This window comes from Rhinolophus hipposideros (assembly GCF_964194185.1).
Source record: "Rhinolophus hipposideros genome assembly, chromosome: 25".
NCBI lineage: Eukaryota > Metazoa > Chordata > Mammalia > Chiroptera > Rhinolophidae > Rhinolophus > Rhinolophus hipposideros.
In genome coordinates this window covers 8541814-8568533 of record NC_138071.1, presented here as the reverse complement: position 1 = coordinate 8568533, position 26720 = coordinate 8541814, and the positions used below count along the sequence as shown (strand labels likewise).

The 26720-nt window shown below is 36.1% G+C and overlaps 1 protein-coding gene across 5 annotated transcripts in view; it reads right to left on the bottom strand.

Annotated features, from left to right (window-relative positions):
* Positions 1-26720, bottom strand: part of PTPRZ1 (protein tyrosine phosphatase receptor type Z1) — a 187428-nt gene that overhangs the window by 9827 nt on the left and 150881 nt on the right. For 3 of the 5 annotated variants that reach the window (XM_081038791.1, XM_081038793.1, XM_081038795.1), the window contains 11 exons: positions 23649-23793; positions 15543-15634; positions 12753-12838; positions 10177-10197; positions 9910-10006; positions 7650-7732; positions 6181-6315; positions 5511-5645; positions 4326-4489; positions 2566-2701; positions 1013-1159 (listed from right to left, as the gene is read on the bottom strand). In XM_081038791.1, coding sequence (XP_080894917.1) covers positions 1013-1159; positions 2566-2701; positions 4326-4489; positions 5511-5645; positions 6181-6315; positions 7650-7732; positions 9910-10006; positions 10177-10197; positions 12753-12838; positions 15543-15634; positions 23649-23793 — 1241 coding nt within the window. The remainder of the gene's footprint in view (positions 1-1012; positions 1160-2565; positions 2702-4325; positions 4490-5510; positions 5646-6180; positions 6316-7649; positions 7733-9909; positions 10007-10176; positions 10198-12752; positions 12839-15542; positions 15635-23648; positions 23794-26720) is intronic. The other 2 variants (XM_081038792.1, XM_081038794.1) reach the window with 1 other exon arrangement.

The following is a 26720-nucleotide window of genomic DNA, read 5'->3' as shown; positions in this document are numbered from 1 at the left end:
GCTCTCCTTTAGGACTCAGATAAGCGTGGCTGAGTAAAATATTTATGGTTTCCTGACAGCAGGTTCTAAGTTCAGCATTCACCCCTCATCTTTTTCTTACTCTCCTCAAAGCACAAAAGGTGCTGACTGAGAAAGCAAAACGTTAGAGCGAATGCATAATGCTAACATCTTCTGTGTTGTAGGCTGGGGCAGGAGAGAGAGAAAATACTGAAATCTCAAGGTTTGTGGACTCTCCTGGGTTTTCCTCTGGGGTCTTTTGAATTCTTCCTAGATATTCCTTCTCGGAAACCGGCCCTGTTTCTTTAGGAATCCTGGGAAATTAGGTTAGTAGAGACATAATGTGGAGCAAAGTAACAGCCTCCATTGCTCTGGAAAGCCATGACTCTGCAAACTGCCCCCCTCCCCACCGGCAGCTGGCAGGTCTGGTAACATCTGCTTTCTGAATCTTTGCCGACCGAGTTTTGGAAGTCAGAGAGTTAGTGATGCAGGTGGAACAATATAGAATAAAAGAGGCTCTCCTCTCCTGCGCACTGCCTTGTGACAGGGCGAGTGGGAGAAACTGGGGTTGCAGAAGCTATTGTTGTGGTGTGGCCTATTCTAGTTCAGGGGCTTCAAATGAGATAGATTTTTTTCAAAAGAGTAGCATGAACAGCCTGAGCCATAGCATTCATGGTTGAGTGGTCTGGCATTTTCAAAGTAAAAAGAGCACTTGTACAATCTGAATTGTCAGCTGTCTGTTCATTCTGTTGGGCTCGGTGCCCTCCTTTCCTGCACCGAGCCTGCCTTTATAAAAGTTAGTCTAGGGTTTCTGAGAACTTTTCTTCTTGCCACTCACAATTAAGGTTCTCCTTGAAACTTACCACGTGGCTTCACTGTCTGCTGTTAAGGACAATAGAAGCCACTGTGCCAGCCGTGCTCTCTGCCCATCAGCACAGCCTCGTCGACTCCCATGAGACAACGCAGGAACATTCGGTTCTATGGTGACACCCCAGAGGCTTCGAAGAGGACTCACCTTGAATTGCTTCTCTAGCTTTGTTCTGCCTGTTGGTCCAGGAATGAGGAGTGCATTGACGTAGGCATGGATGTGACTGTCCAGCACCTCAGTTTCTTTACTAAGTATGGCCTCGACCAGGGCATCGTGAATGAAGACATACTGTTCCTGGCAAAACAACGACAACAGGGAATATAACATCAGGTTTTTCTTACATGTGTCCAGGTGTAAAAGGAGCAGCTTCAATCCACAGACAAAAAGAGTTTTACAAAGTATGGGGAGAAACCCACAAAAGATTGCTTCTCAGGCCTAGCAGGACACCAGGTGGCGGAAAGGCGGCAGTCAAGACAGAACATAGCTCTCTCTCATCGCTCACCTCTTTATTTCCTGCAGCTTGACCTTTGTGGGAAGGAGGCAGGAAGATTGGGGGAGGCAAAGCAATGCCTTTTCTGCCCATCCTTCAAACCTGAGGCCTACTTCCTTCCACATTTTACACGAGGATTTCCATGACATCTACTCTTCTGATGGGTCTTCCCTTCTGTCCATTACAAATCTCCTTTAACCAGTCATATAGTATAATTTAGTACAATTACCTATACAGTTTTTAAAAGTCATCTTCTCTTTTATGTATGAGACTATTCTCTGGTCTTATCTCACTAGAATGTTATTTCCTTCATGGAATGAAGTTTGGTTTGCTTTGGTTTTAAAGCCAGTCATTTGTCTCAATTGCTTTTAAGCTGACATCCATACATTTCAATTTAAATTCATTATTTAGACATAATGAAAACAAATACAGATGTACAGACTTTGTCCTGTGTCATAGGTGGGTAAAGGACATGGGTCTAAAAAGGGATAATTCATACTCTTTGAATACGAAAATGAATCCATTCATTCTCTATGTGCAGAAAAACTTGAGGATCTTGCTAGCAGAAATGGGCGTTGACTGATCCATTTACTCCTTTTCTGAATCTTCTCTGTCACCATTGTTATTTTAAACATATTCCTCATTTGGTCACAAAATAAACAAAATTTAGCTGGCCCATCTATAAGTTATATGCAATTACCTGGTTTTATGGGTTGAATGGTGTCCCCCCAAAACCTATGTTGAAGCCCTAGCCCCAAGTACCTTAGAAGGTGGCCTTCTATGTAAGTAGGGTCATTGCAGAGGTAAGTAGTTAGAACGAGGTAGTGACTAGTGTCCTTATAAGAAGAGGAAAATCTGGACACACATAGACACAGAGGGAAGACAGCTATTTGAAGATGGAGGCAGACACTGAAACTATGCTACTGTACCCAAAGAGCTCAAGGGGCTACCAGAAGCTTGAAGAGACAATAAAGGATCCTTCCCTGCAGAGGGAGCAGAGCCCAACCAACACATTGATTTTGGACTTCTGTCCTCCAAAACTATGAGATCATACATTTCTGATGTTTTAATTCACCCCGTTTGTAGTACTTTATTATGGCAGCCCTAGCAGACTAACACACCTGTTAACACAAACTCTATTCCACCCAGCTTTAGCATTGTAGTGACATTTCCAACCCGTAGATAGATAAAATTATCCCTTTTCTCATACCTCAGTTTGTACCAAATAATTTCTTTGTGAACGAATGTGTTTTAAGAAGCCAAATATGTTGACAGTTCCTTCGTGTTGAATTTGTTGCAACATACTGTCTAGTACAATATATGTGCCAGTTCTTCCAACTCCAGCACTAAAGAGAACACAAGGAAGAAACTATTTCAATGTCAAGCATAAAATAACCTGAAGATAGGTCACTAGTAACTGTTTTGTAAATTAAAATAATTTCCTTCCCAAGCAAACGAGCCATATAATTAATTAGTGATCCAAAGCTGGAAGCAGTTTAGTTGTTAAGCATAATGCTCAGGTAACAAAAAGTTTCTTTTATTTTTCACTATAGGTCAAACTGCAAAACAAGCCAACTATTTGGGTTGGAGACTTTTTTATTTTCAATAATGATATTTATTATTCATTTTATATCGTACAATGAAAATATCATAATGCATCAGAGCTCAGCAAATAGATAGTTAGTGTGAGAAAAATGAAAGCATCAGCTTCACCAAACTCTGCAAAGAAAAGGTCCCTGGGTCTGTATTGCCGGGTAGACATGTTTGTAAAGGTTTCCACATTAACAGGAAAAAGAATTTGATAAGATTTGCTGCTAAAAATATCATTTCAGTGAGATTGTGAGGAATAAAGCGTAACTGCAGTGATTTCTAAAGGGCCATTATCTATCAACTTCTTCAAAGACTCTACCGGAGAGATAGAATTCATAGACAGAGATTCTTTTCAGACGCTCCAACAAGTAGACAGTACTAGAGTGGAAAATTAGCACCTGCTCTGCACAATACCCAGGTCCTTCTCCATTTGCTGAGAAACAATTCCTGACCTTCAGAGCTATTTTCCTTGTATCTTCCTGTTTCCCTCAGCTTGTCTTCAGGCTAACAGATGAAAAATAACTCTAGATAGGTCTCTCAAACCTTGACGATAACTCATGAGATAGGTAATTAGAATATGTCAGATAAACTGTCTATCAAAGGTAAATATTTGCTTCTCTAAAAACACAGACACTGCTTTGACAAAATTCTGCACGTAGAAATGAACTTGATTTTTGTGGTCATAAAGCCTGGCATAGAGTTAGCACTCAGTAAACGTTAACTGTTTTTCTAACTGAAAAATATTAAATTAAACCTCTACCATATTATTTCTTCTTTCTTTGCTATATCATTCTTTCTTATCATCAACCCAGTCTTGGGAATTAAAATACTGGGCAATGATGAATTGATAACACGTTCAATACGATATATTAGGAAAAACTCAGGAAAATGAGAAAGGGGTTTTGATCTCAAAGCATCTCGAAACAACTTAAAAGTCAAATTCTTACACTCCGTGTGCTTGTTTCTCTAACGTAAACCTGGCGCAGTAACTCTGCAATAGACTGTTTAGTCCTAGGAATAGGAGTAGCATTTCAAGCATGTGTATCCCACAGCATTGTGTTGTAATAAACATTAGTTCAACAACGAAACATTGTTCCACCTGCCCCACATAGTTAGTAAGTTGAAATTCAATTCAACAATCAAATAAAATACTAAATGTCATAGAAACATGTGGTACTTTGAATAGTCAGTCATCAAATTCTGAAACCAGCACACTCATTGCGTAGCGATCGATCCTTTCAAAAATGGGCATGTCATTTCATCCCCCTCATGAAACCACTCCATGAGGTTTTCCACTTTGGTAAAACCTTTGCTCCACTGGTTCCCTTTGTGGGAGCATTAGCAATTCTGTGGGTGTAGAAACCCAGCTCTGAGACTCACCTGCAGTGGACAACCACAGGCCCCACGGCATGGCGCTTGGCGTGGGACGCCTTTCTCACGAAGGTCAGTACGGGCAGTGAGTACTCCGGCACACCCATGTCGGGCCACTGCGTGTAGTGGTACTGCGTGATCACACGCCCACTGGGTCTGCCTTTCTGGGAGCCCTGAAAGAGACCAGATAGCTAAAAACAGGAACGTACACAAACACACATGGGGTTCTGAAACATCGACTCGGCCTTCATAGCGTGATGGTAGTCCATAAAGAAGCAAAAAAATAAAAATAAAAAATACATGGCCACTTGTGAGGGTTCATTTTATGTGTCAACTTGGCTAGGCTACAGTGGTCTGTGGTTTGGTCAAACACCAATGATACCAGATGTTGCTGCCAAGATACTTATCAGATGTGATTGACACATCAGTCAGCCTTGAGTCAAGCAGATGATGCTCCATCGTGGGAGTGGGCCCCGTCCGATTCATTGACGGCCTTAAGAACAACGACTGAGGATTCCTGAATAAAAGGACTTCTCAAGACTGCAAAATAGAAACCCTGCCTGAATTTCCAGCCAGCTGCCCTAGTGAATTTGAACATAAGACGGCAACATTAACTCTGACCTGAATATCCAGGCTGCTGCCTGCTTCACAGATTTCTGATTTGTAGGGTCCACAATCACTTGTGCAATTTCTTAAAATCAATAATAGTTATCTCTCTCTCTCTCTCTCTCTCTCTCTCTCTCTCTCTCTCTCACACACACACACACACACATCTACCTCTCTATCTATCCATCCATCCATGAACATGAGCTCTTAGTTCTATTTCTCTGGAGAATCCTAATTAATACATCAAGGTTTTTGTTTTTTACCCCCTTCTGTCAGTCTCTACTCTTTTCAGTAGAATGTGCAGTTATCACATGGGGCAGAGATTTTCGTTTGTACCTCACATCCATTGCGAACATCGGCACCATGACCAATCTATCCTAGCTTCAAAGCAATGGCTAGCATTTAAATGTAAAGACTAAAGAGATACCTTTGGGATTGAAGTGTGGCTGTGATAAGGGCTCTTAATGCCGTTAATTATGTATTTATTTACCTTTTTACCCTGTCTTGGTTATAGCATCTACCCACTTACAAAAAGAAAAAAACCAGATGTGTCACTCAGTCGATGATGTCCATCATTTGTGAGCTCACCTTTTTGATCTTTGTGTTTCTTAGAGTAAAATTCCTCACAGTATAATAGGCAAGCATCTGAACACTCTTCTGAGTGACCAGAAAGTTCCCATACTCTTCACTACCCTCGGCAGGCCAGTACTGATCACATTTTCTCTGCAAAACAGAAAGTGAAGATGCCGTTTCCATATTGCGAATGAGCAAGGTAAGAGTTGTCACCAAAATCTGTGCAGGCCTGAGACTGCACAGGAATGGATCTCTCACTGTTCTAAATATGCCCTTTTTCTACGTGACTGCAGATGAGCTGTAGAGACCAGGGACAGAATAATAGAACTGAAGGGCACTTAAAATAATCTGGTTCAAACGTCCCCCTTTCAGATGAGGAAAGTGTGGTCCGATGGATTGAGTCAGCACGGGAATACAGCTCTTCTGGAATAAAATTGATTTCACTCTGCATTGTTTTTTAGTGCGTCCCATTTACTTTTTCTCACAGTACGAAGATGCATTTAAATAGCAGATGACATGATTTACAGGGAAACTTTGTGACCTATAATGTTAACTGTTTTCCTTCATTATCGTACAATACAGAAGGGAATCCTGATTGGTTCTCATGACTTTTGCTGCTTCCGAATGCTGACTCTATTAAAAATAATTTAAAGCACCTCTAATCACTATGGTGGGGATGACATACCCGTCCTTTCTCCACGAGGTTTGTTATCATGACGATTACTTCCACATTATGCTCCCATATCATTCTCCAGAAATCTTCGGCCGTGGATTTCAGTGGGCCTTGGGCAGCAATGTAAGCTTTTGGTCTGTTGTAACCCTGAAGAAATGAAGGACAAACATTTCTTACTCACTGATCTGCATGCCATTTTTAACCATATAAGACTTAAGTGTTTAAGGTCAGCACATTTTTTTCTATAGGAGAAAAGCATAAAAATAAACTTGCAAAGCTGGAGGAATGTGACAGCACTAACGAATACAGCAACTCTTCTTTAACTATATTTCTTTGTGGAAGATAAAGTTGTCTTTGTTTGACACCAACACAATTCTCTGCACCTCTACTTCAAGTACATTTACGAAGTCTATGTACCTGCTTACTATCTGGTCCTTCGTTGTGCAGCTCTGAAATGTGTGAGGCACTGAGGCTCCGCTGTCTGCATCAGTTAGGAGACCTCTGGGGTTGTCTCCTGACCCTCTCTCTGCTGGAACTGAGCAATGCTAACCTTTAATAGCTATGCTTCATTGAGCACCCACTGTTGGCCAAGATGCTTTCTAAGCATTAACCCTCATCCTTAATCTATATGCAAAATGAAGGCATCAACCCTGATATGGAGATGAAGAAACGGAAGCTCAGAGGCATTAAGTGGCTTTCCAAACTCCCCCAGTGAGCCAGTGGCAGAGTTGGGAGTCAGAATCAGTTCTGACTCCAAAGCCCATGTTTGACAGGACATAAACATGGCCTGCTCTGGAAGCATGAGGAGGACACCTTTAACCCACTGTTTACTTATGTTTGGAACTGACTTCTTTGAATTCATGTTCCACACAGCGTAAGCCTTCAGACAGCTAGACTGAGAGGTCAGTGTCAGGAAAATGGCAGAGTTCCTCCGACATTCAGTCGACCACAGTGAAAAATCAGTCAGTTAGTGAGTGGTCTGCAGCCCTTGGGGAGCCCCAGTAAGTCCCACAAAGCTGGGTTCCTGAGGGATGCCCAGGATTATAAAGGCAGATAACTGGTTTACTGATCACTTTCAGCTGGTACCACTTTGAACATTTTTCAGTCCGGATTGATTGATCAGCTGCTATGGACACAATGTTGTGCTAAGGAGTTCCGGGGCAACAAAGTTATTCAAACTAAGCACAGGTCCTGGCCTTCACATTTAAGGAGTTACAAACCCCTCTGAATAGACACATTCTACCTTGAACATACACTCCCAGCCTGAATCCCTTTCTCATGCAGAAGATATACCAAATACAATAGCTTGACTGTAATTCAATCTGAAACCCTTCAATCCCAGGATCGCTCACTGCTGATGTGTATTTTTTATTATCTATCATACAACATAAATTAAGTACTAGTATATGTACAGCACAGTGGTACAATCAATTCATAGTCTAATGTAATTTCCATAAATATAGCCATCAAAACATGCTTACGTCAACATAATTGGCATTGATGTAATCCGTCAGCTTGCCGTCTTTCTCAGCAAGTTGTGCAAGCTTAACCCTACTATGATCATCTGTAATAATATTAAAAAAAATTCATTAGAGTACAGACGACTTTTCAGCGTAAAGGTCATTTACTCATTTTTTTTAAATTAAAAATAATTAAAATAAAATTTATATCGTAATTTATCAAGTACAATTAACATCAATGCAAATATAATTTACTTTAGTAGGCTTTTTGGGGCTACAGAGATGACAAAGATAAAGATAAAAAGAAACAAGAGCTTCTGCCTTCAAGAAGTTTTCTAGTAGAAGGTGAGAATAGACATACACACAGACAGGACTACTCAGGAGTCAAGAGAGACGTGCAAAGGAGGAGTGGAACATGAAGGAAGAAATTGTATTAGTTTGGGATGATACTAAATGTTTTCATACTGAAACCTGAACTTGGCTTCTTAGATGGGTCTCTAAAGGTGCTGGGGCTGTGAACAGTGGAGAGCTGCTGAAGGGAAGAGGAGAGTGATGGGGTCTCAGAAAGCAAAGGATGGATGGCAGCATTATGCTCTGCAGAGGAGACTGATGGAGGAAGAGAAAGCAGAAAAGAAAGCAGAAGGGACGAGGGAGTTTCTGTGAATGGTTACAGCGGTGGCTCTTTCAAGGGAAGAACCTCAAAGAGGAAGTACTGCAAAGGGAGGCAGGAGAGTGAGTGTTTGTCCAAGACCAGAGGATGTGGATCCTACAAAGTCTGTAACAGGAGATGAGGACTATGGTAATTTACACATTGTGTACTGTGGCAATTAAAACATGGTGAAACGAGGGGTTGGGGATCGACTTCAGTTCTACAGAGAAACTCTATTTACTTGCAGGGACTACATAAAAAGAAAGCAAAGTGTTACTAAAAGGAAACGTGGTAGTTTCACAGGGAAGACCATTTATTCTTTTCAAGGACGAGGAAGTGAATACGGGCGAAACCATGACAAGTTAAAGAGATATTCTGGGATAATAATACCTCTGAGACAATAGCGGCTTACGAAGGTGCAGAAATAGACGTATGGCAATGGAACGATGGGTTTGGGCCAGGCTGACACTCTTTTTTATTATGGTTCTAATATATTTTGATGGATGTTACTGGGTAAATTTCCTGGGTTGTTTTTCTTCATTTCTAAAACAGGACTGTTATGACCTATCTTGCCAAGTTGTTTTGGAGATTAAACAAAATAATGTCCTTACAGTAAATGTTAATCTCCATCCTCTTCTTAGTTAGCTGGTGGGTGTTTTATTTAGCTTGTAGAGAGAATAGTTTAACAATTTCACCCTCTCCAAGAAGCATCTGAGTTTTTATGTGCAGCTGAGATAGAAGCTTCCATTGGGGAAGACAAACAGGAAGCAGAACCGTCTACTAAAAAACAAAGTGTAAGCGCCATGGAAAGGAAGGCAGCAACTATGCAACTATTTAGAAAAATGTGATAATAAAAGCTCAGTGAATACGTAAGGAAGGATATATGGAGAAGTTTCGGGCAGGGGGAATGAAGACGGATTTCAAGAGATGGAGGGGAGGGAATATAAAAAAAAATAAAAGAGAAGAGATGTAAATAAGAGGTACTGCATACAACTGTTGAATTGCTATGATGTACACCTGAAACTAATAGAATGTTGTATGTCAATTATGCTTCAATTAAAAAAAGAAGGAAGAAAGATGGTAATTTCATAGGAAGAAATAGGTAAACTTGCATTAAAGAAAAGAGCCAGATAGCTGCTCATTAAGAAGAAAAAGAGAGAGAACAGCTAAGAAAACAAAGGGAAAGAAGGACTCTAGCCCTTTATAAAACCCAGGGAGAATGTCAAAAGAGGGAGGAAAACGTCAGAAGGAAAAAATAAAGTCTAAAGAAAATATCACTTGGTGAATAAATTCACATAAAAGTAGGTAGATCTAAAGTGCCACTAGGACCATAGAATACAAATAATGACAGAAACCATAAGAACAAATTTACAGTCCATGGGACCTGAGACGGGACTGGATTAAAATTGAAGTTTGTTTTAATTAAAAAGCAACAGATGTCATTAACTACAGAATGTATTTAAATTGGAGTGATGGAATGCTATGTATTTTCTAACACAAGTCTTATTCCCGGAGAAAAAGGTCCTGAAACAGTTACACTGAGGTCCGCTCTCAGAAGACTTCCAGATATTGTTTAAAAGCATGGCAATGACAATGATTCCAAAATCAGAGCTCAGTTAAGGAAGTACTTACAGGCAACGATGTTTATGTATCGGTTCTTGTGTTTGTTGTCTGGGTGATTGGAGCTGTCTGCTGTAATACCTAAATCAACAGTACAGCTCTGCACTTCCTGTAAAGAAATTGCACGTATAACATTTTAACACATATTCTTTCAAACAAAGTGCCTTAAAATATCATGAAGAAGAAGAAACAAAACAGTTTATCCAAAAAAAATGTATATTTTTTACATGTTACAACTATTTCTTGGCTAAAAGAAAATGCAGTGAAATAATGCCTTACCTGGTAAAACTCTTTCAGTGTCTAATGAGGGAATGAATGCCAAAAAAGTAAAGAAATCAAATTCCACAGCACACGACAAATGAGAAAAAAAAGTGTTCATATTAGGTTTACAATGGAAAACTATGATCATGCAATAAATACATTTGTCAAATAGTAACAAAACAATGTTTCAAACAGTTGCATGCAAATCAAAAATTCTAACAATTTGGAACTTTCGAATTATATAAAAGGAAAAAAGTGACAATTTAAAAAGGGACAGTGATATAAAAATATGATGGATTTAAAAAAAACAACGGAGATGAGAATCACCATAGATTTGATGACACATTTTGTTATGTTAGTTGGATTTGCTATTATCCAAATATAATACTATTCGACCACTCTGGTAAAATTTGAAACTCTTAATTAGTGATACATTTTTTTTTTCTTTGAGTCATTTTAAAGAATAAACAGCATTCTATTAGGTGGTTTGTAACAGATTTAGAGCTATCAAAATATTAAAAATCTCTGAAACTCTTTTTCTGGGTCATTTAGAAACAAAAATTTAGATAGCATTACTTTTTACATTTTTAATTAGTAGACCTCTTTTTAATTTAAACTTCAGTGGGTACAGAAAAATTACTTCTGGCAATTATCTTTTAAAATTAATAAAATTCTTTTTAGAGATGCTTTCTATCTAAATATGTTAGTTTAGAATTTACAATTAGTTAATATTAAGAGCATAACATGAAAGCCTTATAATTTTTGAGGAAGTATATAACCCAAATATGAAACTGATTCATCAGTAAACTGCCCAGCCTCTCTCCAAATAAGCTTTTGAGGCCTCTTTTATAGTAATAGTCATTCTGATTCTAGATTTAAAAACAATTTAATATATGAAGCCCTTAAAAGGCCCAGCATTATTAGTTATTAGGCTAGTTAAGTTAATGAAAAGTTTTCTTGAATCAAACTGGGTTAAAAGCAATGGAATTAAGAAAACACTTTCTGAGGTTATTTTATTAATTTAATTGTTATGAATGGCTTAATAATATTCAAAATGATTTTATAGTTGAAAACTATAAATTGGCCTTTGCACACATGCTATCAGCAACTTTTATTATAAATTGTCTATTTTTTTCTTTATGGTTTTTAACATCTGGAAGACTAGACCTATCCTCGATATAGTATCCCTCTTTCAATTATTATTTTGTTTGATCTGAGCCTGATAGTTTTCATGAGTTTAACATTACACTCCCCAGGAACCTCTATTATAGTAAGAAAAAATAATTTGATGTTTTAAGTATGTAATTCTTTATATTATTTCATTTTACTTTGTCATTCTCTCACACTGTTTTTTTATTCAATGTAGCTGACACTTAGATTTCTTTTAGGATGAAATGAATTGGCTTTTTTTTAAATTTAGTAAAACTCTAGCATATTTCATTTTTGATTGTTTTTGTTTCTTAAAGCTTTCTAGTCTATGGCATTTTCCTTTCTAAATATTCACCTTGGTTAACGTAATTCCCGGGATGAGGTTGCTGGGTGCAATGGAAAGAGTGCACCCTCTGATCAGTATCAGAGCTCAAAACGGGAGTTTAGCGGGAGACAGAAAAGCAAAGTAATGATTCTTACAGGGGAGGGGCCAGAGGGGGCCTGAAGACCCCCAATTTGCTGGCAAGAAAAGGACATGAGTTTTAAAATCACAGACCTAGGTTTGAATCCCAGCTCTGCTATTTATTAGTTGTTAATTAACTTCTTTGAAAGTTGATTTAATCAGTCACAGGAATAGAAATAAAAACAACTTCCAGAGTTGGGTGAAGGTTAAATATAGAATCACTTAGTACAGTGACTGGCATATTAGGGAGTGGTCAATAATGGTAACTTACTGTTTCTGGTTGTTATTTTTCACTGGGAGCTTATGGAACCCTGTTTTGAAAAATCTGCTAAATGGGTAGTTCAGTGAGCCACGATAAATTTGCAATAAATCTCCCTGTCCCTTCTATCTAAGCGGATGTTAAGGGATATTACCAGAAAAATTTTCACTGATTGCAAAGTTTAAATGTTTTTTAGAAATATATTATCTTCTTGAGAAGATGGGATTTTACCTTGTATAATATTTATTATACCTGTACCAATAAGTGCATTCAAGCTGATGTAATACAGTTAAGAGTTTGTATGTACTCTGGCTGAAAATCATGAAATTTAGTGGTTTATTGTAACTTATATAATTTAGAAATTAAAAAGAATCAGTGTTACTAATTCAGATCATTGAAACCTATGTAATTTTACTAACCACTGTCACCACAATAAATTTTAATTAAAAAGAAAAGAATGCTGGAATTCTGTATTTTATGGATGAGTATTAACAATGTTTTTAATTTTTCTTCTAGTACAACATGGCTTTTAACATGGAAAACCAATTTCCTAAATTATATGATAAACACAATGTATCTCCCAAACACATAGTGACTATGGAACTAATATTCTTGCTAAAAGTGAAAATGGTTTCAATGACATTAGGTCAAGAAACAACCTACTGCTGAATCTCTTAAATTTGCTATTTTCCATATCACTTAAAATAGACATTAAAATCATACCTCAAATTCTTCACTAAAGCCACTGCTTGCATGTAAGTCTGCAACATGCTTTGGAAAGTGCTTTATTGGAATTGCTCCCACATCATCTAAATGAATAAAAAAATTAGATTAGAAAGGATAATTCAAATTAAATGGATGTGCCTCTCATTTATAAAGATTTATAAAGTACCTTCTTCTAAAGAAACTTCAAGTGCACTTATAATGAAACATTAAGTCAATGAAACATTAAGCAACAATTACCAAATTTCTCTATATTTATTATCAATCATAACCTGCATTTTAGAATTGTTTTGATCAGGCATCTCTTTTCCTCTCATACTCTAATGAAAAATAGAATTAATTGTCAATGTTAAATTATAAATACCACCAAACCCTCTCTTCTTATTAATAAACTGTATCTCTTTATGGGTAACTTTCTTGAAGATGAGTGGGAGTTGTATGTAAATTCTGGAGGAAAATGTAGACATAAGATAGTTTCAATTTTACCATGGCCTAAACATAATATAGAGTGCAATTTCAGTTTTATAAAATTGTATAGTTTAAAGGCTTACGGTTAACTAGTCAGATTTTTACATTTGAAAACATTTTTTCCTTCACTTTTTAAATAACAAAGAACATTTATATGCAGACTATTCATTTAAAAAATGTCAAAAACTTTTGGGACTTTTAATCTGTAATATTTCAAAAATTCTAACTTGAAAATATGCTATGTAAACAAAGTCATTGGATCTGTTAATTAATAGTGAAGGGGCCAAATTATTTCAACTGGCTCTACTTTTTTTTTCCTGGAAAGACTTCCTTAGATTAAACATATTACTAGTTCACAGTATGCAATTTCACAAGTGATTTCTCCGACAAGGAAACATCAAACACATTTCACTAGAAACAGTTCTTTACATCAGCAGATGTTCAGCATCTAGGCCATTTAATACTTTTAAGCTTCAGTTACCAAGAATTTGTTGATTAAAAAAAAAATTAGAATCCATCTGTTCTGTCGCTTAGATGAGTGTACCTGAATACTAAAATTGAATTAGTCAGTTAAACTTAAGAAACACTAGACAAAGATGTAATTCCACCTTCACACCTACAGAAGGATCTTACCTGGAAGGTTTTATAATTAGATAAGAAAACAGAAATGATTTGTCACATCTAAATCATTGGCTCTTCTAGTAAAAGTCCTTCAAACCCATTGATATTCTCCTGTACAGGTAACCTCTTTCACAAGCAAACTGACTACTTTTTATTTACAGTTGTGTTATTTTGGTAATTTCTTTTATGAATTGATCTTCAAGTAAGTGAGATGAACATATCTTTTTATTTTCTGATTTTACATGAAAATGTGCATATTTAGGTGATCAGGAGAAAATGCCCTTGATAACTGTTCTGAAACTTAGAACAGGGATTTTGGATTTCGGGTTTCATGGACAAGGTCCTTTATTTGATTTGTTGTTAATAATAAACTATGATGGACTTTGGATAACATGATGGTTAATTTGCACCCCCATGCTGCTGGGGTATGTAGAAGAGGTATGTTTCAAAGTGAAGGGAATCAAAAGGCACCAGATACCTGAGAACTGCCAGTCTCCAAATTCTAAATATGTGGATGAGAAATTGTGCTGTACTAAAATAAACACACAGAATTTTAATATAAACTAGAAAAACAGAAATAAAACAGTAGTTGTTAAAGACAGAGTTGATGAAAGAGGATAAAAAGAGCCAAATATTTCTAATTCCTAAATCTATTGAAAATTACAAAGAAAATGCTTCTCTCTCTCTCTCTCTCTCTCTCTCTCTCTCTCTCTCTCTCTCATGTTTTTTAAATCATGAGATCCCAGAAAATAACATCCGGTAGAACTCAGGCCTTTAGCAATAACTTATGTAGTACCAGGCAATTTTAAAAAGAGGCTTCTGTAAAATGGCCACAACAAAATGGCCACATTTCCTTTTGTTTCCCTGATTGGTGACTCTCTCTATCCTTATCTCATCCTCTGACCTCCAATGTTTCTTCCATAGACCACACATTTCTAGATAATTCTTTTTTGTTACCCCTTTCATTCTGAAATGTTATACAATGTTAGTTAAGTAAGTGTCTATGAATTTAGTTATAGTGTGAACTATAGGCTCAATGGGTGTCTTAATCAAAATGACACTGGCTAATTCGTACGTATTGTAACCAGGTACGTACTGATAAAAAAAAAATACAACGTAATATTTTCACAGGTATTTAACTGTCTGATATTTTGATTTGAAGTGTTTCAGGCAACCATGCCCTCTTTGGACTCACAAATTTTTCTACCCTAACCATTTTACTTGTTTATTTATTTTTTCTAATGCAATCAAGAGAACTTTTCTCATGTAAACTCACAGGATCAGGAAGAAACTAAGCTTTATCCTCATTTTTGTTATCTTGTCCTGTCTACTCTACTGCATTGATTTAGTCTGCTTTTGCTGTTTAGGTTTCCATTAAAGTAACTGAAATGACTGAAAGTTAGCATTACTCTTAACTAATATTTTGTTGTTACAATATTTATGTTCTGTAATATTACATCTGAACAATTACGAATTATTTTGCCACGTCGTCTGTATGGTTAAGAATGTTCAAAATTTATGAGAACAAGATATAAACCTGGGTGCCTGATATGTGATGGAATAAATATTTGGGGCAACACAAATATTTACTAATCTATATTTAAGTCATTTGTTAAGTATTCCAATGAGGATAAACCTTCCAATACTGTGCTTCTCCATAAACATCTACCGGCTACTCACGGTCACACTTTAAGCTATTACCTGAAATTGGAAAGACAGGTGTTGGAGGTGTGGATATTACTCGAGGGGAAGTACTGTCTTCTAAATAAAAGTGTGCAGTCTGGAAGCATTTCCTGGAAAGGAAAGAAAGCAATTTATACTACTGGCTGCCACAGGTAATAAGACAACTTCTGAGCTACTTGAAAATTATGACAGAAATCTCCAGAATTGAAACATAAGTGGAAATCAATATCTATTTTATAAAACACAAGGCATTAAAGACATTTATGGCCTCCAAATTTATCTCAGTTTTACCTGTACCAGATGCAGAAGAGTGAGCAGACAGCGGACATACTGAAAGCAGAGATGGCATCTGAAGTAGTTGGTACCAAGTAGTACTCTGAGGAGATAAGACACCTCAACGCCCTAGTTTCTCTTTCACAGTTGCTATATACCAGTGTATCCTGCCATCTTGGACAGGACCAGAGCGGAAAAGAAAGTGTGTCCAAAAATATTTTCACTCAATATTTCAGTGACCAGGTGCTTCTGAGCATATTCAGGGGCTAGCAAAAAGCAGCAAGCTATGATTATGTAGAAATGAAATTTCACAGGGGTAACATGTTGATGAAAAAAGAAGGCAGCTTTATATTGTAAGTACAATGCAGTAATGACAGAACAAAGTGAGGAAATAATGAGCATATAATCAAAAACAGGGGTGATTTTCTTTCCAACAGATCCTAGCCTTGTTGATGAGGGTTTTGAGAATAAATATATTTGGAATTAACGACAACGATGACCTACAATGTCACCTGAATCTATTTTCATTCAGATAATAAGAGTAGCATCTGGTAAGAGCACACTATAAACTGCTGAGAAGAGCAAAGAACCAACTGCTGCTATAAACTAATGCAAACCATCCCTAATTAAAAAATTTAGATAATTAAAACTGCTAATGACACTCTTTGATGCGGGTCATTTAATTTATTTGAAGTATTATTCATGAGTGATTAAGTTGAAATATAACAGAAATACCTGTTTGAGTAAAAATGCCAATATCATTTTCCATTTAAAAGCTTCAGGCTATAAGATACAATCTTAATGAACTTTAACATAACATTTATTCTTATGTGACACACCTACATTGTGATATATTTTCAGTAATAAGTTCCCAGCATTAAATTCTTCAATGGCTTCCCACTGGAATTAGAAAGATATTCAATTATTTCAGGAGAGACTGACCCTCTGTGACCTGGTCCCCTGCCTACTTCAGCAGTGCCATCACCTGCAAGTCCTTCCCTCACCCACTAGGCTCTAGTCTGCACTGGTCTCTTTCTCCCTTGAAGAGGCCCCATCAGCACCATCTCAAGGCTTTGCTCTTTCCGTCTGGCCACCTCCCTCCCTCCCGTCATTTTTGCATTGGCTCAAGTGTTACTTCCTCTGAGAGTGTTTCTCTGACCAGACCAGCTGCAAGTACCACCCAGCCCACCAAGTCACTGTTCTTCGCCCTTTTGTTTGCTTTGTGGCACTTACCAACGTAAGAAATACGATATTGATATATTTGCTTATTTGTCTGACGTGTTTTTAACTGATCCTACTTCATAAGCATGTAAGCTCCACAAAGGGAAAGGACTTTGTCTGAATCATGGTAGTGTTAGTCCTCGGTGCTAAGAACAGTGTCTAACATGTTGTAGGTACCCCCAAAATACATGTTCAATGAATTCACTGCAATATGTAGGAGTAGTATTAAATTATGTAACATATAACCTTCGTTTCACAAGAAGAAAATCCAAAGGCAATGACATGCATAGCAAAAACTAGCCCTGTGCTCTGATGGGACAAGCCTTTGATAAGCAAACCTGTGAGAACACAGGTAACCGAGAGGACATCACAATGTCTTCAAAAGAGAATAGGTGGTGCAAGAAGGAGATGGCAAATTGACAAAGGGAACCTGAGTTAGGTTCTTATCCCAGAAAGAGGAGCGAGTGTAGCAGACTGCGAGGAGTGGAGGCATGAGGGTTACAGGTCTCACGAGCAGGAAACTGTCCTACTGAAACTGTCCTACTGTCCTACTGAAAGTCTACATTCAAGCATAACCAAAAGCAGAAGCAGAAACTACAGGGAAATCTGGCCTATCTGTGCAACCACAGATGGAGCACGTGCTGACACACTGATATGGAAACACCAGGTTGATACTTGCTTTTAAGATCACAGAATTAAAATATCTTCGATTCCTCTAAAATATGGTTACACAATCCAGTAAAACGGATTCTGTTTATTTTTCAATGAATCTTAAAGTTATAAAATACCTTTGGGGACAATAGTACATTATCACAACTAATATAATAATCCCCTCAACAACATTTTTGGCATAAAAGAGAAGGTCCAGTTTGAATACCTTCACTGACAAGTAGCTCACTTCTTTATGAGTCACTTCTAGTTACTACATATTTCTTTCTTATACCTGCTCAAAATTCATTCCCTTCTAAGTTACCTCCAAATGGTACCAGAAAGGAGGTCTTCCCAATCCACTCTTATGCCTCCAACTGTTGAAATCTTTCTTGTGTCAAGCCAAAAATCTATCTCCCTATTATTTTGAGACTTTGGCTCTAGTTCTGTATTTCACAGATTTTTAGATTGTGGTATCCAAGATCTTTTGATATGTACACTCTACCTACCTATGGTCCTCACCCTTTCTGATGTTTATATTCCAGTCATACTAGCAAGTTGTAGATCACGGAACATGCTTTGTTCTGTCCCAACTCAGTATTTCTCCCCCTGCTTTAAACATGGTTCTCCTTCTGATCCAAATGCCTTACTCACTAATATGTCAGGAAAACTCTGTCCTCCTTAAAAATAGCCCAGTGATACCTTCCCTGTGAAACAGCCTCTCATTTCCTAGGCAGATTCTAGCATTCCACTTTCTTTGCTTCCACTACACCCAACGCAAACTTCTATTCACACTCACCTTATAGCGACTGCTTTGAAAAACATGCTTAACGAATCCAAGGATGACCTTTACTTCCTGGATATTATTCTCTATTATTTTAAATATTTTTATTAACTGGTGGTTAGTAATTATTTTGGGAATTATTTTGGAACATATTTGTTTTGTTCCCATATCCTCATTACATTTTTTAAAAAAGATAGATGCATGTTTTTTTGATTTATGTAGACCCAACTTTTAACACAGTGTCAGTAGTACAATAGATGTCAAATAATGAATGATTAGATGGATTTCCAGGAGCAACTATATCTCACCAGCCATAAATGATTCAGCTGCATCCTAGACTCTCTTACCACCTGAGCTTCTAATGGGATAACTTAAAATCTCGATACATTTGGGAGGAAGTGGTGGGACGTATACTGAGGGAAAGATGGATAAATGGAGAGCTAGCTGAATGGATGGATGGACGGACAGATGGATTGATGGATGGATGGATGGGTGGATGGATGGATGGATGGATGGATGGATGGACAGACAGAGGATATGTTGGAGAGAATGGGAAAAAGGTACCATGTTTCCCCAAAAACAAGACCAGGTCTTATATGAATTTTTGCTCCAAAAGAGGCATTAGGGCTTAAGTTCAGGGGATGTCGAAGGCTTATTTTTCTGGGTAGGTCTTCTTTTCGGGGAAACACGGTAGTATCTCACAGAACAGAAAAGGTAAATTTATGTTGGTATTGAGCTTTAACATGTTGCTAACATTCATTGTAGTATCTGGGTATATACTAGCTCTACTCTTTTCAGCTATGTAATCAAACATTTGTTGGTTTTAAAAAATAAGTGGTCCAATAATGTTACCCGCATTAACCAGTAACAAAAGAATCTTATGAATCAAACCAAAAGCTTATAAGTGGAAAACATTAAAACAGCACAGGATAAATTCTGGATGAAAGGCATCTGTACATTGCTTAGGGATAAGTTATAGAAGTTACCTAGAGGTGAAATTCTACTTGAAAGGCAGCTTGGTACTGGGAGGCCTTCCTGCTGGGTTGGTGGCTCCCCTCAATGGTCCACAAACTTAAATTTAAGACCAAGAGAGAATTTGTTATGCTTTTCTTTCCATTCCCCTCGCCAAAACAATGTGCCTGTGGAAAGCTGTTTTCTGTACTGCTTTTGATGGAGTGCTGTTTTGTTGAGTATATCTTTGGAGTTTTTAGAGTCTAACTATTTAAAAAGCTTTCAAAAATTCACCCTTTGTCTTCTTTAAAAAGAACCTTGAGAAAATCTTCCTTATTGAGGTAATTTTACATTTTAAAAACATACAACTTGGCTCATGTAAATTATACCTTAAAACATCTGGAAAACAATTTCAAGGCACATTATTTAATGTATGACATGATTCAGTATCAATGGTCCATCTGTTCTGTATAAGCAGTGAATGTCTTCACATCTATGTGCCAAGTGTTGATAACTGTGTTTCCTGCTAATTATCACTCAGCCATGATGAGAAAAGTGATGACTGTTTTAAACTTGTAGACATAGGTCCTATCAATCAATGTTAATCTGATTATTTAATTTACACCTTTTCATCACAGTATTTAGAACTGAGAGCTAGAAATGCGTAATTATTCTTCCATTTTTTAGAACCTTAGACAAATATGAAACAATATTCATCATGTTGCATTCATCACAGAAACCCTGAAGAAGGTCTGACTGAAATCTGAAAGATGATCTAGTGAACATTACCCCCAAATGGTAAAAAGAGAAACTAATTCCTAGGTGGGTCAGTGCCATGCCTATGGCCACACAGCAAATGCCACGCTGTACTGGGAAAGGGATCCAGGTTTCATCACCTCTAATTTGTTCTGTCTTCCTGCTACATGCTGTCTCTCTAGGTTTACACAACACACAGAAGACCACCTTGAATTAGGGAAGTTAGACAAAAGAGAGGATTTGTTACACCACTTTGAGGTTATCTTTTCTCCTAAAAATTAGCTCAGAAAAAAATTTAAATATATCAACTTGGAAAAACTTATAGGACTGTGTTGCCATTAGGACTCTTGTTGGTATGCCATTTGATTTTTCAACTGTCCCACAGGCTGTACTTTCCCAGAAGGTCTAAAATGCTTCCATCTTGGCTAGTGAAATCATATCATTTACAAATGCATCTACAATGGAATTTGGATAATTCATACAAACCTTGAAGAATGCACTAACACTGACATTTTTGTTGTTGTTTTGTTTTTTTGTAATTTAGCAAATTGTATCCCTGTTGTATTACTGATATAAAAATTTACATTTTGAAGTGATTTAACTTCAAATGGATGTGAGTAGAACAGATACGTTAAATTTTGAAGAGGGTAAAAGTGATGAATCTTATCAGAACATTTGATAGATATTATATGTGTGTGTGTGTGTGTGTGTGTATACACACACACACACACACATATAATACCTATCAAATGTTCTGATATATATATATATATATATATACATATATATATATATATATATATATCAGGGTGCTCATTTTAAAACTAATGCACCCTGTATTCAAAGTACATAAATTGTTATTTGTGAGGAAAAGAGAAATATCTTTTGGTGAAAGTCAAATATATATTTTCCAACTTGTAATTTTATCTTTTTTCTTTATATAATACATATGGGATGACCCATTATTAATAGAAGATAAAAATCACTCCAGATTTTAATTTTGCATGAAATATCAAATCATATTTAATAAGACTCATTTTCAAATTTGTAGAAAATAAAATATTAAGTAATATATTAAGATACTCATTATTATTTCAATATTATAACTATAACCCATCTGACATCTTTATTGGAACTTTATTCTAACACTATTCACTATGAAGTAGAATTTGGTCCCACTTTCCATCTTATTTTAAATTTGTTTAGCCCCAACTCCCATTAATTTCAAAAACTGGTTTGGCAGGAAAAATCAGGTTAGATATAAACCAGTAATCTAAATAAACATGATATCGATGTTGGTAAGAAGTTGGGCTAACAAGCCCAGGAGGGAGTAGGGAGAAAAGCAATATGAATTGTTGTTGAGTAAGTCTTTATGGATTATGTGCGATGTTCACGATACTCTACTGAGCATAGAATCTTCCGTAAAAAGAGTCATTGGCAATTATAGAAATAACTGAAGAAAGCAGCTTTCCTTGCATCATGGTATGAACAAAATGGACTCCTAACCCATGTAAGATAACAAAAGCATAATTTGTTCTCCCTTGCCTACAGTTTACCGTGTTCAGTAAAGGAAGTCAGCTATGAAATACAGTTGGACATGGAAATATTCTATCTCAGCCAACCCATGACAATTCACATGCAACGACATGTTCCAGGCCTCACTGTCTCAGACACACTCAGCTCACTCCCGCTTCCTGGTCCTCCTTCTTGCTGTGTTCTGCCTGGAATGCCCTTCTCCTTTTATCTCCTTTCTGAATTCTATCCAGCTCAAGCCCCTACATTTTACATTTACTCTGTACAGTCTGGCCTATCGAGATCCCTGTTCTCTGACCACCTTCAGCTTTAGAGATTTCGGCTGACATGCATATGCTTTTTGTAATATTTTATATATTTTTCATGGGAAATTATTTCTCCTCAATACACATAAATTTCTTGACAGACATGACTATCATTCATTCATTCATTTTTTAATATTTTCCCATAGTAGTTATCACAGTATTAGGCACATGGGAAACAGTCAATAAACACAGTGAATATTTCTGAATAAAATGAGAGAATGTATTTTGGGATAACATAAAGAGTGGTGATAGGAACTTATAAAAAGATGTTGCTAAGCAATACAGAAATTAATTTTAGATCTTCTGAACAAAATTGTCTTTTAAAACAAAAGTATATGTTAAATGCAGTATGACTCATTGTGGCCAAGACAGGTAAACAACCAAAGTGTCCCTCAACAGATGACTAGATAAAGAAGATGTTTTACATATACACAAGGGTATGTTACTCAGCTGTAAGAAAAGGTGAAATGCTGCCAATTGTGACAACATGGGTGGATCTTGAGACTATCATGCTAAGTGAAATAAGTCAAATGGAAAATGTCCAGAACCATATGATTTCACTCATATGTGGGACATAAAACTGCAAACAACAAACGAACAAGACAAGCAAACAACAAAAACTCATAGACAAAGACAATACTATGGTGGTTACCAGAGGGAAAGGGAGATGGAGGTGGATAGAAAAGCATAAAGGGAGTCAAACACATGGTGACAGAAGGAGATTTGACTTTGGGTGGTGAGCACACAATGCAATATACAGATGGTGTGTTATAGAATTGTACACTTGAAACACAAAATTTTATTAACCACTATCACCCCAATAAACTTAATAAAATGGAAAAAAACCAAAAACAAAACTATAAAGTACTACCCCATGCCCTTTCTTAGTTTACAGATATGATTCCTTATAGCATCATAAAGTCCTTTTTTCAACAGTTATAACACTTGTACTGACTTACATGACCCTAAGAAACTTGCGCATTTGCCATGTGTTCGTCTTGCTATATGATAGGAAGCTTATGATGCAATTTTCCTTGCTCTTTAAAGGTTTTAGTAGGTTATTAATGAGAGTGAAGCTAAATTTTACCCTCAAGGCAAATTATAATAAATGTTAAAATCCCTTGCATCTTAATTAGTCATTAACTTCATTTTCTAATTATATTAATGTTTTAATTGCTTGATTTTTTACTTTGTATATGATTGACCATTTTTATTAGATGCAGTTGATATGCATTTTCTACAAAATCTACTCTTAATAAAATGTTATGTTTTTCGAAATAATAACTTTTGAAGTTGTAACAGCTGGAACATTTAAGCTGAAAAGCTTAGATTTATGTTAAATGCTATGATAATGTTTGAATGTTAATTAGATGAATATGAAAGTGTAATTGTCAAAATACTGTATTATATTAACTGAAACCAAAGGTTCTCCATTTTACTTTTAATTATTTGATTGAAGTATAAGAACAATCAAATTTTTTATTATTACATCTCAGGATTCAAAAACTCACCTTATTCATAGTTACCTGAATAAAGTATTGGTAACTCTCACATAAAAGAAATTTTGAAAGTGCTTTGAAAACATTTCCGCTAAAAAAACTGTCAAAATCTGAGCTTTATGAAATACATTTCCAAAACAAACACTCAGCTTACCTCCAGTAGATGAGAATACCCACAAGAACCACTAGACAGATAAAAGTCAGGGCTGACACGATCACAAGGGGTATAACTGCCTTCTTCTCGGATTCCAACCCCTCAGCTAGACCAATGCGAGATTCATGGCTACTATTACTGGCCTCTGTAGTTGGAGAAAACGGAGAGAGTTGATATTTAAACTAAAAGGAAAGTAATAACATTTTTCAACTGAATAATTGCAACCTTCATTGCTGTTGCTTACCTTTAAAATTTTGACTCTATAATGCAAAGAATGTCTATGATTAGAAGTCAATTAAAATAAAATAAAGTTTAAAAAGTAAGGCAGGCTAACAGAACTTGATAACTTAATATCCTAACAGAGATTGGCACCCAGGTAGGGGTGCCATGGCAGGAAGTGAGTATAATACTACCTTGAAAAGACTGTGAAAATGGAAGTATTAAAATAAGAAAACTACCTAGATGTTAAATAAAATGATCAGGAAAAACATTGCTACTTACTGATTCACCATATATAATTTTGATTTTCCAAAATTAATTTTAATGGAATTATTTTTAATCCTGGAATTAGGTAAATAATTAGGACGAGTTAATAGTTTCATGAAGAGAGAATCTTAGAATAACCCTTCTTACATTAAGATAGCCCTTCAATTTAGCAATCTATTTAAAATTTAATGTACGTTGCTTTTAAAATGGTATTAATATTTTGAATGTCCTTCTTACCAACTGTTTTTCCCCACCCAAAATGAAAATACTGTTGCACGTGAATTGAAGGACTACATACATTTAAGAGATTCTTTTCAAATATGCAAGTGTAAATTATGAGAAAGTCTGAAATCTGCCCTTGGGTTAATTTTCAAAGATGGCAAATGACTGTTTTTGTGACCATATGGGCATGTTATTGTTGTAACACTTTCAAAATTGCTGCCACTGGAGCTATCCTTCCAAGTTGTTAAAGAGTTTCAGGACTGTAGGGTGTCGGTGGCCCGACATCACTCTTCCCTTCTACTTTGAGGTGTGTGCAGTGGGAAACCAAGATGACTGAACATTAGAACTCTTCTAGCTCAATGCTATGCTGACTCTGCTACAAATGCCCTTATCCTGTCTACCTGTAGAAATTCTGATGAAACTAAATTTAGGTTCTCAATGAGAGTCTGCACTGATTCTTACACAAATGGCACATTTGTGTGGTTGTACTAAGTACTGTACTATTAATGATACGAGACAGAGGGATTCAATTTATTTTTAAATCTTTTAAGAATAATAAATTTGAGAGTAACGAATTCATAAACATAACATGAAAATACATCTAATGCAGGGAACTTAAGATTTAAAATGATAGCTTCCTTCTATAATGGGATGATGCAAAAAAGAGTCAATAATTTAATCGAGTCAACATACCAAAGGGGTATAAATGACACCCAAATTTCCCAAGATGTTTGTTCTTATAATTATGGATGCAGTTGGTAGAAAAAAGAGGAATTCAATTCTACGACTCAAAATCGTAAAACTGTATAAACAGTGGAAACATTGTATGCCCACTGACCCCTGAGCTGTAGTTAATATTCTTATGAGAGAAGCCCAAGTTTACTTTTTATTATGTTCATCATGTGCCCTGGTGATTACATATTGTGGTGAGGCTCATATAGAAGCCTAAATAATCTGATGGCAAATGCACTGCAAATTTCTTGTTTTATACATGATTGTCTTCACACGTTTTCTAGTGTAACTACTGTTACCTAAATTGAAAGTCAGTGGGTAATAGATTAAATAATACATTTAGCAACGTTCCTGGTACCCAGTAATTACAAATGGTGATTAATATTATTATCTGTATCCATCATTCTTGAAATGTGGCCCCCAGAACAGCGTCGTCGGCATCATCTGGAACTTGTTAAAAATGCAAATTTTGGGCCCCACCCCAAACACGCCAAATTTACTGAATAAGAAACTCTGTGGATAAGGCCCAGCAATCTGTGTTTTAACAAGTCCTCCAAGTAATTCTGGTTCACACTAAAGTTTGAGAAAACATGATATACATTAATTTATATACGAAGTGAGCTTATTAATTACACATGTCTTCAATGACCACAAATATTCATAACAATATGTATATAGGTACAGATACATACATATCTCATTTATATATGTATGTGCATACACATACATGAGATATGCCTGATCATATGTGATATATATGTAAGACATATAACAAAATGTGCAACAAATTACTATATATCACACACAATATACACATACACTATCCATACACATTCGCAGACAGTCTGGTATATAGGTTCATCTCCTAAATTCTCTGGGAGGTCTGATTTTAAAACAAACCCTTTAACTGAGCAGTCAGAATAATAAATTCATCGTAATCACATATTATGAAACCTAAATGGGATGCTACAAAAAATACATACAATAAACTGGTTGTTTTATATATTATAATGAGGAACAATTAGTTGTATTGATTTTTATATTCATTAGTTTTATATTCATTAATATTTATTTTGATATGACTCAGTAGTGTATATGAATTATCTAAATGATAAGACAAGAAACTACTAATAGAGTATTAGGAAATAAAGAACTCAGATGAATACTTTAAAGTATGTTTTCGGAAAAACACAGTGTAATTTTGGTATTAGAAATTAGGCATTATATGTATTTTTTGTTGTCTTTAATCTTGAAAGCATAATCTCTAAGAAACAGATACTAGTAACACAGGTTACCAGTCTCAGTTATGTATTAATTCCCTAATTGAGCTGGATCAAGGAACCTAGTATCTGTGGGGTTTGATTTACACAGTCATAAATTTCAGATGCTAATATTTGCCTTATCTATATTATTTTGAGGACCATATCTTATGTTATTCTACATTTAAAAATATATAATCAAATTATAAGTTTTGGAATTAGTCCATATGCATTTGGTAAAGAGGCATATTCAATCATAAGACATATTACATATAATTTTATCATGCATATAGATTTAAAAACAGAACAGAATTTTCCCCTAATTTTGTTTTATCTTATTTATTTCATTAATTAAGTTACTTGATGACGTTGG